The sequence below is a fragment of the Somniosus microcephalus genome, chromosome 1 (genome assembly GCF_052327205.1).
Source record: "Somniosus microcephalus isolate GS21.2 chromosome 1, FLI_Smic_1.0, whole genome shotgun sequence".
Classification (NCBI taxonomy): Eukaryota; Metazoa; Chordata; class Chondrichthyes; order Squaliformes; family Somniosidae; genus Somniosus; species Somniosus microcephalus.
In genome coordinates, this window is record NC_140987.1 from 73,893,992 (window position 1) to 73,910,387 (window position 16,396).

Below are 16,396 nucleotides of genomic sequence, written 5' to 3' on the forward strand. Positions count from 1 at the left end.
CTGCTGTATTTCTATGCTTTTAAGCAACTTTTCAGTTGTGAAAATAAATGATGAATTATAGTCTTTAACCTTGAAGATAACCATTCTAGGAATTCACTCCATCTGAAGTCACCAGAATCTTTTGATTTTTTTGCCCCAGCACCAGAATGTCAACACAAAGAACAGACACTAGGATGACAATGCAAAACTATAGCATCACAGATACTGAAAGGTATGACAAGCCACTGACGTAACAATTCAAAGACTATACACATGCATGTACAAACACACTAAACTGCCAAATACATAATAACATGCACATACTACTTTCAGTAGTACTTCACTGAGCTTGGTCATCATTACAACACCACAATGCTTGGAGTGAGGAAGTTCAAACATTATTTAGGATCTCAAGAATATTACATTTCACTGTAGGGAACAGTGAGGCATGTTTAAAAATAGACACTTAAAATGTTCTTTTATCACTTAAAAAGTATGATAATAAAGGATTTTTTTTTGCATTCGTTATAAAGTAAGGAACAAGAAAGAAAAGTTACATTGATATATTTATTGTAGGTGGTCACATATCAGTATCAGATTTCCTTTAAAGTCCGTATAGAGTATACAATTTGTATTGCACTTGCAGGAAAACATACTGGACCTTTGCTGGCACTGTGCCTTTTCCAGGGATAGAGCAGGCTGAAGGGATGGTGCAAAACAGTCATGGCCCTGGAATAAAGGTGGGCTGTGGAATACGGTGGTCTCAGGTTTATAGTTACACTGATGGCCTGGGATAAGTTTAGCCAGCGGTTAACATGGGCTTATGTTCTCCTCCCATGTAATTCTCCTGTAAGGCGGCTTGGGTATCTGGGGAAGGAGGGATCTTGTGTTTTGTAGGCCTTGAAAAAAAAAGGGGATGCCCAAACCAACTGGTACTTGCCCAACCACAGGCAGAGTGCAGGCGGTTACAAGAACCAATACTGGCCTTATAATCTCAGCAGATGCAGCTCCACATCTGATGGATTTCCTCCCAATGTGCTGCTCGTGCAAAAAGTGTACTCTTCCCCCCCAAGTTTAAGCAAACAAGACCATAAACCCTGTCCTCAAATAACAGACATCCCCTAGGGTATGAGAAAATGGCAGGAAAATGGAAGTAGAGCAGGTGTGCCCATTGAAGAGTTAGGCGGGGTACAGGTACAATGGGCTGAATGGACTCCTTCTGTACTGTAATTTCAATGATTCTATGAAATAAAGTACAAAAATCTGACTGAGTAACTTAAAAAACATACCATGCCAGATAACCTTTGTTATTGCAAACTAAATGTTAATACCTACCAATACTGACCAGAAAGAAAAAACTTGCCATAACAGAATGGAATCAAAAGCCATCTGGTCCAGTGAAGGCATTGTAGGAAAATGGAAATTAACATGTAATGAATAGCAGCCTTACCACACTTTACAAACACATTAAAGTTATACAGTACAAAAGAAAACAGCTCATCAAAAACCATAATCTTTCACCTGACATAATACTGTAATAAACAGGTTAAGCATACAGTCAGCAATTTTACATTCCACTGTGAAAGAGAAATCCATGCAAAGGTAATCCACCTCATAAATGTGACGAAGAAGACTGGAGTATCTGACACAGCCTCATCAGGACCCTCTCATCACATTTGGACTGTATTTTGTATGCAGACCATGCCATTTGATCACAAGCATTTGCATTTTGTGGCAGAAATGTGACTCAGCAAATAATGAATTCTGGTTACAATTAGTTTACACTGCCAGTCTGAATTGGAGAGGACAACTGTTCCCCATCGTATGAAATTCTGCTTAGAAGTGGTTCTTGGGCTGCTCCTCAAAAGCATATTTGACGACATGAGCTCATGAACAGGATGTCAAACCAGTCGGATATTATGACGGGAGTCCTTTGGCAAGTGTGGAGGACCCATCAGTCATGAGTCACTTATGAGTTTTTCCACACAGGTTAAAGAGTTTCTATACAGTAACACACAACTAATGGTGCAAAACTCTTAATATTCTGCGGGTAGACCATAATCATCTTAAAACACACAGATTTATTTAAAAAAATTAACACTTCCAGTAACATTAACATATCTAATTTTGGAGTACTCAATTCCCTGAAGCTCCGATGAGTTAATTCATCGGGTATTCAGGTCACTTCCGACTGTCGATCGGAAAACTGTGTCAAGGTTTGAGCTGGTCATTCCACTGATGCTACCAGCATGCAGGCTCTTGATTGACTTCAAAGAAAAAGGTGGTGCTATAAGGAATAGTAACTGCAGTTAATGATAGCAGTCTAGTGTACAATCACCCACAGAATAAACAACAGCCTGGTTGCCCAGTAGTGTATTGAAATACTGCATTACAGTGGGTTGGGTTCAAAACTACAATCTCCACACAATGAGGTCCAGTTCGAAGTTGGATTATTGGGGGAGGTGCTGCCACTTAATGAGAGGGAGAAATTGCAACACAGTTCGTGTGACTCTGCAGCTATTAAAAAGTGAAAACGGCAAAAGGCCAGAAGCAGAATAGCCTTTAGTCACGGCAATGGGGAGAGGGTTGTGTGTTTAGGGAGTGGATCTGAAAACTAGTAAGTGCTCTAACAATCTTTCTGAAAGCTGGCAAAAGCAATTTTTTTTCAATTAAGAAATCCAGGTATGCATGGCAATGGAGAGTTTACACTACAAGGTTAGTGCTGATGCAGTGCAGTTTTAGCTTTGCACTGATGCTAAACTCGTGGTACAAGTTGGGTGTTAACTCCACAGAGAATCAGTGTTAAGACTCCCTTAAATGGAGTTTCACTTCATTGTCAGGTTAGGACCCTACTCCAGATTCAGGCTGCATTTACACTATAACTGCAGCATTGAAGTGAAGAGAAGTTGCTTTGCATCAGACGCTACTGTTCATGCAAGGGGAACCTGCTTCGCCCCCAATGAACGCTACAGTTGCACACTTAAGGATAGCAGAGATCCAAGAATTCAGGTCCTTCGAACTAGAAAACAACTACTTAAAGCTAACTTTTTGCCAGATTCTTACATGAAAGCAGTGTCGAAGATCTGAAATGGAGACCCACTGAAGGCCTCAGTAGAGACCATAACTGTCAACGGGTAGGTGGTCACTGGGGGCATAATGGAGGGAGAGGAAGCCACTCCAACGCCCTCATCCTGCATGGGACACTTCAGGGCAGTTACTGCCACTTCCTGAGGCCCACCACCATCTTCCCCATGGCAGCCTGGGAAGCAGCCGTAACATGGGCAGAAAGAAGGAAAACCCTCTTGGTCCCAGAGCCATTTGCATATAGTGGGTTGGAAGGATGGGGCAGCCTCAATGCCCCATTTTCCCACCATTTCCACTGCAATGATCCAATTTCGGGTGGGGTCGCACATGAAAATCCCCATCATGATGCCCGACCAGATGGTTACTTCCTTTCTTCCCTCTCTGTGCTTTACCAACTGATGATGTAAATAAAAACTGCAGGTGGCATGGGAATTAAGTTCAGTACAAGTCTGCTAAGAAAACACATCGCAATGAAAAGTCAAAGATTGAATCACTGTGGAAACTTAGGTAATAAAACATTACACAAACTTTCTGTGCTCCCCATTCCCTTTATTGTAGTTTTCAAATAGTAACCCATATGAAACTTCTACACCCCTAAATTAGTCTCATTGTGATCAAATTCTACAATGTACTACATTTTCTGTTTGGCAATTGATATCCACCTCAACCAATATGATCGCACTGGATGACTGACTGATTATGTTCCCTATTTAGGGCCTAAATTTCAGGCAACATGGCCAGTCATTGGACCTCATCAGTAATCAAAAACTTCCTGAAGTCACTGCCTACATTCCTCCCCATCCCATCCTATAATAGTAAAAACTAAAATGTTATCCATTTAACCAGACAGTTTTAGTGAATATTGCAGATACTTAATCTTATTTCACTTTGCTTTTTACTCTGAACTGGTAAGGGGCAATTAGTTCTGATGTGAGTTGAAGTAATCAGTACAAAAGGCTGGTTCGGGAACTGGACCTCAACTCTTAAAAGGAAACTGCTAGCAGCAGAGCTAATGAACTTACACTAAGACAACAACGGAGCTTTATATTGAATGAGTTTCAAAGAAAGGTGGAAAACCACAAGAATGTGGTAGGTAGGTGTTCAACCTCCAAATCATTCAAACGAAGGCGGCCTTGTTTCTACCAGTGTAGAAAGCTAAGGCCATGGCCACAGTAAATAATAATTCTAAAAGATCTAAGAGCGTTAAAAAAACAAGCCTGAAGGCACTGGCCTAGAAATTCGCTATCGCTGCGCCAGGTCTTTAGCGCCCGAAAGTTAGCGCACGCCCAGATTCCCGTAGCGCCCGCCTGAAATTCAGTTGCAGCGCCCCAAGACGGAGGCGGGCGCTATTGCAGGGTTTGGCCGCCTCCGCTTGGGGCGCTGAAAGTCAATTTCAGGCGTCCAGCTGCCGCAGCGCCACCCGATGCGGTGCGGCAGGCTGGGGTACTGCAGGCCTTCTCCTTCTCTTAAGGAGGAGCTGCCTGCAGCCGTGAGATCGCCGCTGGATTCCCCCAGCAAATGAGCCCGGCACCACGGAGAAGTGCCGGGCTCGCGGGGGTCAGAGACCAATGCCGCGGGGGTGGTGGTGTGGGAGTCCGGGGAGGAAGGAGCGGCCAAGCGGCCGCCGGGAAAGCGGCCGGCCGCACCTCCACCTTTACGCCCCGGCCTCTCGGAGCTGCAAGGCCCCGTTTTACAAACGCTCTTTGCGCCCGCTACGGGAGAGACGGCGGCAACTGAATTTGGGCGTCGGGCCGGCATCACGTTGGAACCGGGGCGCTGCGCACACCGATGACGTCATCGGTGCCGGCGCAGCGCTACCGGCTAACGCCACCATTTGCGCTACACTGAATTCCAGGCTACCAACAGCGCCGGCGCTAAAGACCTCTTTAGGCGCTAAGTGGGCGCTAACACCACTGAATTTCTAGGCCTTTGTGTCTTAATGCGAGGAGCACTCGTAATAAGGTGGATGTATTAGCTGCGCAAATAGAGGTAAACGAATATGATATGATTGTGATTACGGAAACATGACTCCAGGGTGGCCAAGGCTGGGAACTCAACATCCAGGGGTATTCAATATTCAGGAAAGATAGGCAGAAAGGAAAAGGAGGTGGGGTAGCATTGCTGGTTAAAGAGGGGATTAACACAATAGTAAGGAAGGATATTAGCTCTGATGATGTGGAATCTGTATGGGTAGAACTGAGAAATACCATGGGGCAGAAAACGTTAGTGGGAGTGGTATATAGACCTCCAAACAGTAATGTGGAGGTCGGGGATGGCATTAAACGGGAAATTAGAGAAGCGTGCAATAAAGGCACAGCAGTTATCATGGGTGACTTTAATCTACATATAGATTGGGCTAACCAAATTAGTAACAATACTGTGGAGGAGGAATTCCTGGAGTGTATACGGGATGGTTTCCTGGACCAATATTTATTTATTTTTATTCATTGATGGGATGTGGGCGTCGCTGGCTAGGCCTGCATTTAGTGCCCATCCCTAATTGCCCTCGAGAAGATGGTGGTGAGCCGCCTTCTTGAACCGCTGCAGTCCATATGGTGTAGGTACACCCACAATGCTGTTAGGAAGGGAGTTCAAGGATTTTGGCCCAGCGACAGTGAAGGAACGGCGATACAGGTCCAAGTCAGGATGGTGTGTGGCTTGGAGGGGAACTTGTAGGTGGTGATGTTCCCATGCGTCTGCTGCCCTTGTCCTTCTAAGTGGTAGAGGTCGCGGGTTTGGAAGGTGCTGTTGAAGGAGCTTTGGCGAGTTGCTGCAGTGCATCTTGTAGATGGTACACACTGCAGCCACAGTGCGTCAGTGGTGGAGGGAGTGAATGTTGAAGGTGGTGGATGGAGTGCCAATCAAGCGGGCTGCTTTATCCTGAATGGTGTCGAGCTTCTTGAGTGTTGTTGGAGCTGCACTCATCCAGGCAAGTGGAGAGTATTCCATCACACTCCTTACTTGTGCCTTGTAGATGGTGGAAAGGCTTTGGGGAGTCAGGAGGTGAGACACTCTCCTCAGAATTCCCAGTCTCTGGCCTGCTCTTGTAGCCACAGTATTTATATGGCTGGTCCAGTTCAGTTTCTGATCAATGGTAACCCCCAGGATGTTGATAGTGGGGGATTCAACGATGGTAATGCCATTGAATGTCAAGGGGAGATGGTTAGAGTCTCGCTTGTTGGAGATGGTCATTGCCTGGCACTTGTGTGGTGCGAATGTTACTTGCCACTTGTCAGCCCAAGTCTGAATGTTGTCCAGGTCTTGCTGCATATGGACACGGACTGCGTCAGTATCTGACGAGTCTCAAATGGTGCTGAACAGTGTGCAATCATCAGAGAACATCCCCACTCCTGACCTTATGATGGAGGGAAGGTCATTGATGAAACAGCTGAAGATGGTTGGGCCTAGGACACTGCCCTGAGGAACTCCTGCAGTGATGTCATGTGATTGAGATGAATGACCTCCAACAACCACAGCCAACTTCCTTTGTGCTAGGTATGATTCCAACCAATGGAGAGTTTTCCCCTTGATTCCCATTGACTTCAATTTTGCTAGGGCTCCTTGATGCCACACTCGATCAAATGCTGCCTTGATGTCAAGGGCAGTCACTCTCACCTCACCTCGAGTTCAGCTCTTTTATCCATGTTTGGACCAAGGCTGTAATGAGGTCAGCAGCTGAGTGGCCCTGGCGGAACCCAAACTGCGCGTCAGTTAGCAGGTTATTGCTGAGTAAGTCCCGCTTGATAGCACTGTCGACGACACCTTCCATCACTTTGCTGATGATTGAGAGTAGACTGATGGGACGGTAATTGGCCGGGTCGGATTTGTCCTGCTTTTTGTAGACAGGACATACTTGGGCAATTTTCCACATTGCCGGGTAGATGCCAGTGTTGTAGCTGTACTGGAACAGCTTAGCTAGGGGCGCAGCTAGTTCTGGAGCACAAGTCTTCAGTACTACTGCCGGAATGTTGTCAGGGCCCATAGCCTTTGCAGTATCCAGTGTCTTCAGCCATTTCTATGTCGAGGAACCAACTAGAGATCAGGCCATCTTAGACTGGGTATTATGTAATGAGAAAGGATTAATTAGCAATCTTGTTGTGTGAGGCCCCTTGGGTCGGAGCGATCATAATATGATAGAATTCTTCATTAAGATGGAGAGTGAAATAGGTGACTCAGAGACTAGGGTCCTGAATTTAAATAAAGGAGACTAAGATGGTATGAGGTGCGAGTTGGGTAGGATTGATTGGGGAATGTCACTCAAAGGGTTGACGGTGGATGGGCAATGGCAAACATTCAAAGATCGCATGGATGAACTACAGAATTTGTTCATCCCAGTTTGGCATAAAAAAATCAAAAAAGGTGACTCAACTGTGGCTAACAAGGGAAATTAGGGATAATATAAGATCCAAGGAGAGGACATATAAATTGGCCAGAAAAAGCAGTAAACCTGAGGATTGGGAGCAGTTTAGGATCCAACAAAGGAGGACAAAGGGATTAATTAAGAGGGGGAAAATAGAGTATGAGAGTAAGCTTGCAGGGAACATAAAAACTGACTGTAAAAGCTTTTATAAATATGTGAAGAGAAAAAGATTGGTGAAGTCAAGCGTAGGTCCCTTGCAGTCAGAATCAGGGGAATTTATAATGGGGAACAAAGAAATGGCTGACCAATTAAATACATACTTTGGTTCTGTCTTCACAAAGGAGGACACACATAACCTCCCAAAGATGTCGGGGAAAATAAGGTCTAATGAAAGGGAGGAACTGATAGAAATCAGTATTTGTAAGGAAATGGTGTTAGGGAAATTGATGGGATTGAGGGCCGATAAATCCCCAGGGCCTGCTCATCTATATTCTAGGGTACTTAAGGAAGTGGCCCTAGAAATAGTAGATGCATTGCTGGTCATCTTCCAAAATTCGATAGACTCTGGAACAGTACCCATGCATTGGCAGGTAGCTAATGTTACCCCACTGTTCAAAAAGGGTGGTAGAGAGAAAACGGGGAATTATAGACCGGTAAGCCTGACATCGGTAGTGGGGAAAATGCTAGAGTCCATTATAAAGGATGTAATAGCAGAGCACTTGGAAAAAAGTGACCGGATCGGACAAAGTCAACATGGCTTTACAAAAGGTAAATCGTGCTTGACTAATCTACTGGAATTCTTTGAGGATGTAACTGATAAAATAGATAAGGGAGAACCAGTGGATGTGGTGTATTTGGATTATCAAAAGGCTTTCGATAAGGTCCCACATAAGAGATTAGCATGTAAAATTAAGGCACATGGGATTGGGGGGCAAGGTATTGACTTGGATAAAGAACTGGTTGGCAGACAGAAAGCAAAGAGTTGGAATAAACGGCTCTTTTTCCGAGTGGCAGGCAGTGACTAGTGGGGTACCGCAGGATCGGTCTTTGGACCCCAGTTATTCACAATACATATAAATGATCTGGACGAGGGAACTAGATGTAATATCTCCAAGTTTGCAGACGACACAAAGCTGGGTGGGCGTGTGTGCTGTGAGGAGGATGCCGAGAAACTCCAGTATGATTTGGACAGGTTGGGTGATTGGGCAGAAGCATGGCAGATGCAATATAACGTGGATAAATGCGAGGTTATCCACTTTGGTGACAAAAACAGGAAGGCAGATCATTATCTAAATGGCAATAGATTGGGAGAAGGGGAAGTGCAACGAGACCTGGGCGTCCTTGTGCACCAGTCGCTGAAAGCAAGCATGCAGGTGCAGCAGGCGGTTAAGAAGGCAAATGGTATGTTGGCCTTCGTAGCGAGAGGGTTTGAGTGCAGGAACAAGGATGTCTTGCTGCAGTTGTACAGGGCCTTGGTGAGGCCACATCTTGAGTATTGTGTGCAGTTTTGGTCGCCTTATCTGAGGAAGGATGTTCTTGCCATGGAAGGAGTGCAGCGAAGATTCACCAGGCTGATACCTGGGATGGCAGGAATGACGTATGAGGAGAGATTGGGTCGATTGGGCTTGTACTCGCTGGAGTTTAGAAGAATGAGAGGGGATCTCATCGAAACGTATAAAATTCTAACAGGACTAGACAGACTAGATGCTGGAAGGATGTTCCCGATGGTCGGGGAGTCGAGAACCAGGGGTCACAGTCTAAGGATAAGGGGTAAGCCATTTAGGACAGAGATGAGGAGGAATTTCTTCACCCAGAGATTGGTGAACCTGTGGAATTCTCTGCCAAAGAAGGCAGTAGAGGCCAATTCATTAAATATATTGAAGAAGGAGTTGGATATATTTCTTAAGGCTAAAGAGATCAAGGGATATGGAGAGAAGGCAGGAACAGGGTACTGAATTTGGACGATCAGCCATGATCTCATTGAATGGCGGAGCAGGCTCGAGGGGCCGAATGGCCTACTCCTGCTCCTATCTTCTATGTTTCTATGTTCTATACCAATAAAAATGGGAGAAACTTGCATAACATTTTCAGCATCATTTCTTGCGGAACTGAAATGCATAACATTTTAGGCGTGAACTGCAAACGTGGTCTTCAATGAATTAAGTGTCTGTAGTATTCACTAAAACTGTCTAGTGAAATGGATAACATTTTAGTTTTCAGTATTACAGAACTGGACAGGATGAGATGGGGAGGAAAGTAGACAGTGACTTCAGGAAGTTTTTGATGACTGATGTCAAATATTGTACACCAAATATGATGGGTCCTTCCATCACAACATACAGTTTATTAAACTGAAGCTGCAATAAGCAGACATAGAACAATCTTAAGAAAGTTGTTGAAGGTCAGTGGAAATCAAAGCGATTTAAACAAACTGGTACAAAATAAGGCTCAAGTCCCAGGTAGGTGTGGTAAGCCTTTCAAAATATTGTATTGTCCATGCACTTTTCCTGAACACCAAAGAATGTTTAAAAGCTAAATTTCCCACCACTGGTGGACAACAACTGCCACACAAGTCCTCAATGAACCAGGTAATAGCCCTCAATACAGCAAATGTTATAAATAGGTGCGAATAGCAGATATATCACACTCTATGGGGTTGTAGCCATTATCGTCCACCTAATGACAAAATATTTCTATTTAGCACTGTAAGCTTTAAGTGTGCAAGTTTATCTGGATTGTTATAGCAATGAATGGTTCTCTCGATCACTTGATGATAGCTTTATTCCATTTGCATGTGGAAGTTGAATGAATGAGGAGGAATGAGCATTTTACAATTCATAAACTTACCATTTTTTCCTGTTTTTCTGCCAATGTCGTCACTCCAAGGCACTGACCCTTTGCAGTTTCTCAGTTCCTGGTTGCATTTCCAGCAGCTCACTCGAGTTGCCATCCTTTTATGTAGGAGTGTCAGCAGGTTATTCATCCAAGGATGGGACAGCATCCCCAATCCTATCCTCACGTGTACTTCCAGTGGGGACAACTCAAGAGTAATCAGGAAGCGGCTACTGGCTGATGTTGCTCTTCCTAATACCGGGGCACCAGGGCTAATTGTAGCACCCCTAACACCGGCCTAGCTGAGATCAGCAAACTCTGCAAGGGGAGGAATCAACCCGTGGACCTTTCTGGTTCTCATGATTCAGTTGCTCATTGGCTTATCTGGCTGAACCAACACGTATGCTGACAATTTATATTCAAAATGGTACTTTTTGAAATACAGAACAAAACTCAAAAAAAAGTCTAAAAAGCGCTTGAAGTTAGATAATATCTAAACATCACACATCTGAATTCAGTAGTTGCAATAAATGTCAGAAATGTTACACCTTTAACCTAAGGCCAGCTACTATCAACATTTACCATTCCAACAATGGAACAATGCAGCCAGCTGAAATAGTTGACATTTTGAGAGAGGGAAAAATTGACATTCCTGTTGTGGTTGTATAACTGAAAGCAATAAGCAGCTCAGTAATGCATTCCAAAGGAGGACTGTTGCTGAGAAAATAATTTGAAAAAGGTTTTGCACCTAAAAAAAAATACCAAAAGCAAATCACCTTTTTGGAAAGTCACATTAATGCACTGAAACATATACGAGCGGTCAGTGAATGCTGCATTTAAAAGGTTTTAAAAATAGGCTAATTTATGAAAAAATCAGTTTGAAGAATTATGGACTGCATTAATTGCTACGCTTGTTCAATTACATCATAAATAACCTAAACGACAGCAAGTTATATTTTATAAATGGTCAAGGAGCTTCCCTGATGGTCTGTTGGTTAAAGGCACTGTACAATGTAGCCGAAGCCATAAAAAGCAAAAGGTCCAGGATTAATCCCAGTCTGTGGCAAGTTAGCTGATCCCATCTGGGGGACTACAATTGGCCTCCGCACCGCTCAGTTAGGAAGGGAAAAATCAGCCAGAGCTCTTGCTCCCAATCACTAACAGCATCGGAATCCGTACATATGTGGACATCAGAGGACAGGACAGAGCTCGCCTGTGATGCGTTCTACGGTCGAAATGTTTGCTGACACTCACTGTCTAGGGTTACACATAGTAAGGGTACTTACTGCAGCAAAAGTGCTTTCAAGAGTGGCATTTATGAGGGTGGGGAGGAAAAATCAAGAACATTTTCTTGTAACTCACAGCTGAGGGTTGAATTTAAGTTGAGCATTTGTGACACTAAGCAAAATGTTAGTAAAAACAATCATGGGGAGTAGAACACCCTTAATTTAAAAAAATCAGTCTCGAGATGTGTGCATCACTGGCAAGGCCTGCATTTATTGCCCAGCCCTAGCCCGAAAAGGTGGTGGTCAGTTTTCTTCTTGGATTCCTGGCAGCAGTTTTGATACAACTGAGTAGCTTGCTAGGCAACTTCAGAGAGCAGTTAAGAGTCAACCACATTGATGTGGGACTGGAGTGACCAGGCAAGGACATCAGGTTTCCTTCCCTGAAGGACATTAGTGAACCAGTTGCATTTTATGACAATCCAATAGCTTGATGGTCACTTTTACTGACATCAACCTTTTATTTTCAGATCTAAAAAAAAAACTGAATTCAAATTCTGAAACTGCTATGGCCGTCTGAAACTCACGTTTCCTGAATTGATAGCTCCTTTCATAAAGATGCAATATCATGCTTCCATTAATTCATCTGAAATTACAACAAAACATGACTCACTCACCACTCATTATACTAACCTGAATGTGTACGCATGTGCCTGGTCAGATGAGTTTTCTGAGAACTTGAGTAAGTACACTGCGGGCACTTGTAAGGCCGTTCACCTGTGAAACAAGTACACTTATAGTAAAAAGAGAATACTACTGTATTTTAGAAGTTGAAAACTTTATGCTAGGCTGCCCAAACTGTGCTCCGGGAGCCCTGGCAATTCAGCCCTCAGAGCCTGGGCCACTCGTGCCTATTTGGGCTTATATTTCTCACTCTGGTGTGTCTTTCATGGGCCTGGAGGTTTGGAAAGGGATGTTCCTGGTGCTGTTGCCACTCTGGTAAATAAATCCTAAATCAGAACACCAAGAGCTGTTCATATCAGCATCTTAGCATATATGCAAATTAATGAGAACGTGGATTGAACATAAGAAATAGGAGGAGTAGGACAATCGGCCCCTCGAGCCTGCTCCACCATTCAATAAGATCATGGCTGATCTGATCCTAACCTCAAATCTTCTATCACTCTCCATCCCACCCGAACCCATGTGATCTCCCGGGAGAGGCGAAAAACCAGATAAAAAACCCAATGGCTAATTTGGGAGAAAAAATCTGGGAAATTCCTCTCCAACCCATCTAGGCGATCGAAACTCGTCCAGGAGATCACTCTGTCCCTATATTTTCTACAGTACTTACCTTCTGTAAAGGCGGTCTCCACCCCAGCCAGGAACAGGAATAAAACCATCTCCTGAAATCTAACACAGAATTAGAACACAAGAAGTAGGAGCAGAACCAGGCTACACGGCCCCTGGGCCCGCTCCACTACCCACAGGGCCATGACCATTCCGAACCTAGACTCATGTCCAATTTCCTGCCCGCTCCCCGTAACCCTTAATTCCCTTTACTTCTAGGAAACTATCTATTTCTGTTTTAAATTTATTTAATGATGTAGCTTCCACAGCTTTCTGGGGCAGCAAATTCCACAAACCTACCACCCTCTGAGTGAAGAAGTTTCTCCTCATCTCAGCTTTGAATGAGCAGCCCCTTATTTTAAGATTATGCCCCCTAGTTCTAGTTTCACCCATCATTGGGAACATCCTCACCGCATCCACCCGATCAAGCCCCTTCACAATCTTGTATGTTTCAATAAGATCGCCTCTTATTCTTCTGAACTCCAATGAGTAGAGTCCCAATCTACTCAACCTCTCCTCATATGACCACCCCCTCATCCCCGGGATTAACCGAGTGAACCTTCTTTGTACTGACTCGAGAGCAAGTATGTCTTTTCTTAAGTATGGACACCAAAACTGTATGCAGTATTCCAGGTGCGGTCTCACCAATACCTTGTATAACTGCAGCAATACCTCCCTGTTTTTATATTCTATCCCCCTAGCAATAAAAGCCAACATTCCATTGGCCTTCTTGATCACTTGCTGCACCTGCATACTAACTTTTTGAGTTTCGTGCACCAGGACCCCCCAGATCCCTTTGTACTACAGTACTTTCCAGTTTCTTGCCATTAAGATAATAACTTGCTCTATGATTTTTCCTGCCAAAGTGCATAACCTCACACTTTCCAGTATTGTATTCCATCTGCCAAATCTCTGCCCACTTACTTAGCCTGTCTATGTCACTTTGCAGGTTTTTTATGTCCTCCTCACTCACTACTTTCCCTCCCATCTTTGTATCATCTGCAAACTTTGATATGTTACACTCGGTCCCCTCCTCCAAATCGTTAATATAGATTGTAAAGAGTTGGGGACCCAGCACTGACCCCTGCAGAACACCACTAGTTACTGATTGCCAGTCTGAGAATGAACCATTTATCCCAACTCTCTGCTTTCTGTTAGAGAGCCAATTCTCCACCCACGCCAGAATATTACCCCCAATCCTGTGATTTTTTATCTTGAGCAATAATCTTTTCTGTGGCACCTTGTCAAATGCCTTTTGGAAGTCTAAATACACTACGTCCACTGGTTCTCCTTTATCCACCCTGTATGTTACTTCCTCAAAGAACTCAAGCAAATTTGTCAAACATGACTTCCCCTTCATGAAACCATGCTGACTTTGTCCTATTAAATTATGTTTATCCAAATGTCCCATTACTGTCTCCTTAATAATGGACTCTAACATTTTACCAACCACAGATGTTAGGCTAACAGGTCTATAGTTTCCAGCCTTCTGCCTACTACCCTTTTTAAATAAGGGTGTTACATTAGCAGTTTTCCAATCTGCCGGGACCTTTGCTGAGTCCAGGGAGTTTTGGAAAATTACCAATGCATCCACAATCCCTACCGCCACTTCCCTCAAGACCCTAGGATGTAAGCCATCAGGTCCAGGGGATTTATCCAGCTTAAGGCCCATTATTTTACCAAGTACCACTTCCTTAGTGATTTTAATCGTATTTAGCTCCTCTCCCCCTAGAGCCCCCTGTTTGTCCAGTGTTGGGATATTCTTAGTGTCCTTTACCGTAAAGACTGATACAAAATATTTGTTCAGCGCTTTTGCCATCTCCATGTTTCCCACCATTAATTTCCCAGTCTCATCCTCTAAGGGACCAACATTTACTTTAGCCACCCTTTTTCTTTTTATATAACTATAGAAACTTTTGCTATCCGTTTTTATATTTTTTGCTAATTTACTTTCATAATCTATCTTCCCTTTCTTAATCAATCTTTTAGTTATTTTTTGCTGTCTTTTAAAGACTTCCCAACCTTCTATCCTCCCACTAGATTTGGCTACCTTATATGCCCTTGTTTTTAGTCGGATACTATCCTTAATTACTTTACTTAGCCACGGATGGCTATCTTTTCTTTTACACCCTTTTTTCCTCAGTGGAATATATATTTTTTGGAAGTTGTAAAATAACTCCTTAAATGTACACCACTGATCATGTACCGTCTTACCCTTTAATCTATTTTCCCAGTCCACTCTAATCAATTCCACTCTCATACCTGCATAGTCTCCTTTATTCAAGCTTAGCACGCTTGTTTGAGATCCAACCTTCTCATCCTCTACTTGAATATGTAATTCAACCATGTTATGGTCACTCATTCCAAGGGGATCCTTTACTAGGACATTTTTAATTAATCCTGTCTCATTACACAGGACCAAATCTAAGGTTGCTTGCCCCCTGGTCGGTTCAGTTACATACTGCTCAAGAAACCCATCCCTAATACACTCAATGAACTCATCCTCAAGGCAGCCCTGCCCAATTTGATTTGTCCAGTTAATATGATAGTTAAAATCCCCCATAATTATAGCTGTTCCCTTATTACAAGCCTCAACTATTTCCTGATTAATACTCCGTCCAACAGAGTTGCAACTGTTCAGAGGCCTATAGACTACGCCCACTAGTGTTTTTTTCCCCTTATTATTCCTTATCTCTCCCCAAACTGTTTCACTATCCTGCTCCTTTGACCCAATATCATTTCTCTGTATTATAGTGATTCCTTCCTTTATTAACATAGCCACCCCACCTCCCCTCCTGCCTGTCCTTCCTGATTGTTAAATAACCTGGTATGTTTAATTCCCAGTCATGGTCACCCTGCAGCCATGTTTCTGTAATGGCCACAAGATCATACCCATATGTCGTTATTTGTGCCATTAACTCATTCATTTTGTTACGAATGCTACGTGCATTCAGATAAAGAACTTTCAAATATGTTTTGTGACACTTAGTTCCTGTTTTTTCCCTTTTTACTACTTTACCTTTTACTCCATACCTTCTGTCCCTTCCTGACACGCTCTGGTTTTTAATTTCCCCACTGCTACCTAAGTCTATGACCTTCTCTGTTGTCATTTTTATTATTTGCTCTCTAGAAACCTCCCCCCCCACTAATTAGTTTAAAGCCCTCTCTACAGCCCTAGTTATATGATTCGCCAGGACTCTAGTCCCAGCACTGGCCAAGTGGAGTCCGTCCCAACGGAACAGCTCCCTCCTGTCCCAGTACTGGTGCCAGTGTCCCAAGAAGCAAAACCCATTTCTCCCACACCAGTCTTTGAGCCACGCATTTAACTCTATAATTTTATTTATCCTAGCCAAATTCGCTCGTGGCTCAGGTAATAATCCAGAGATTATTACCCTTGAGGTTCTGTTTTTTAATTTGACCCCTAGCTGCTCATACTCCTTTAACAGAACCTTCTTCCTTGTCCTATCTACGTCGTTTGTACCAACATGGACCACGACAACTGGATCCTCCCCCTCCCACTCCAAGTTTCTTTCCAGCCCAGAAGAGATGTCCTTAACCCTGGCACCGG

The 16,396-nt window shown here is 43.6% G+C and overlaps 1 protein-coding gene across 1 annotated transcript in view; it reads right to left on the bottom strand.

The window, feature by feature from the left end:
* Positions 1 to 16,396, bottom strand: part of rest (RE1-silencing transcription factor) — a 50,218-nt gene that overhangs the window by 7,639 nt on the left and 26,183 nt on the right. The window contains exon 3 of the mRNA XM_085983062.1: positions 12,172 to 12,255. Coding sequence (XP_085839188.1) covers positions 12,172 to 12,255 — 84 coding nt within the window. The remainder of the gene's footprint in view (positions 1 to 12,171; positions 12,256 to 16,396) is intronic.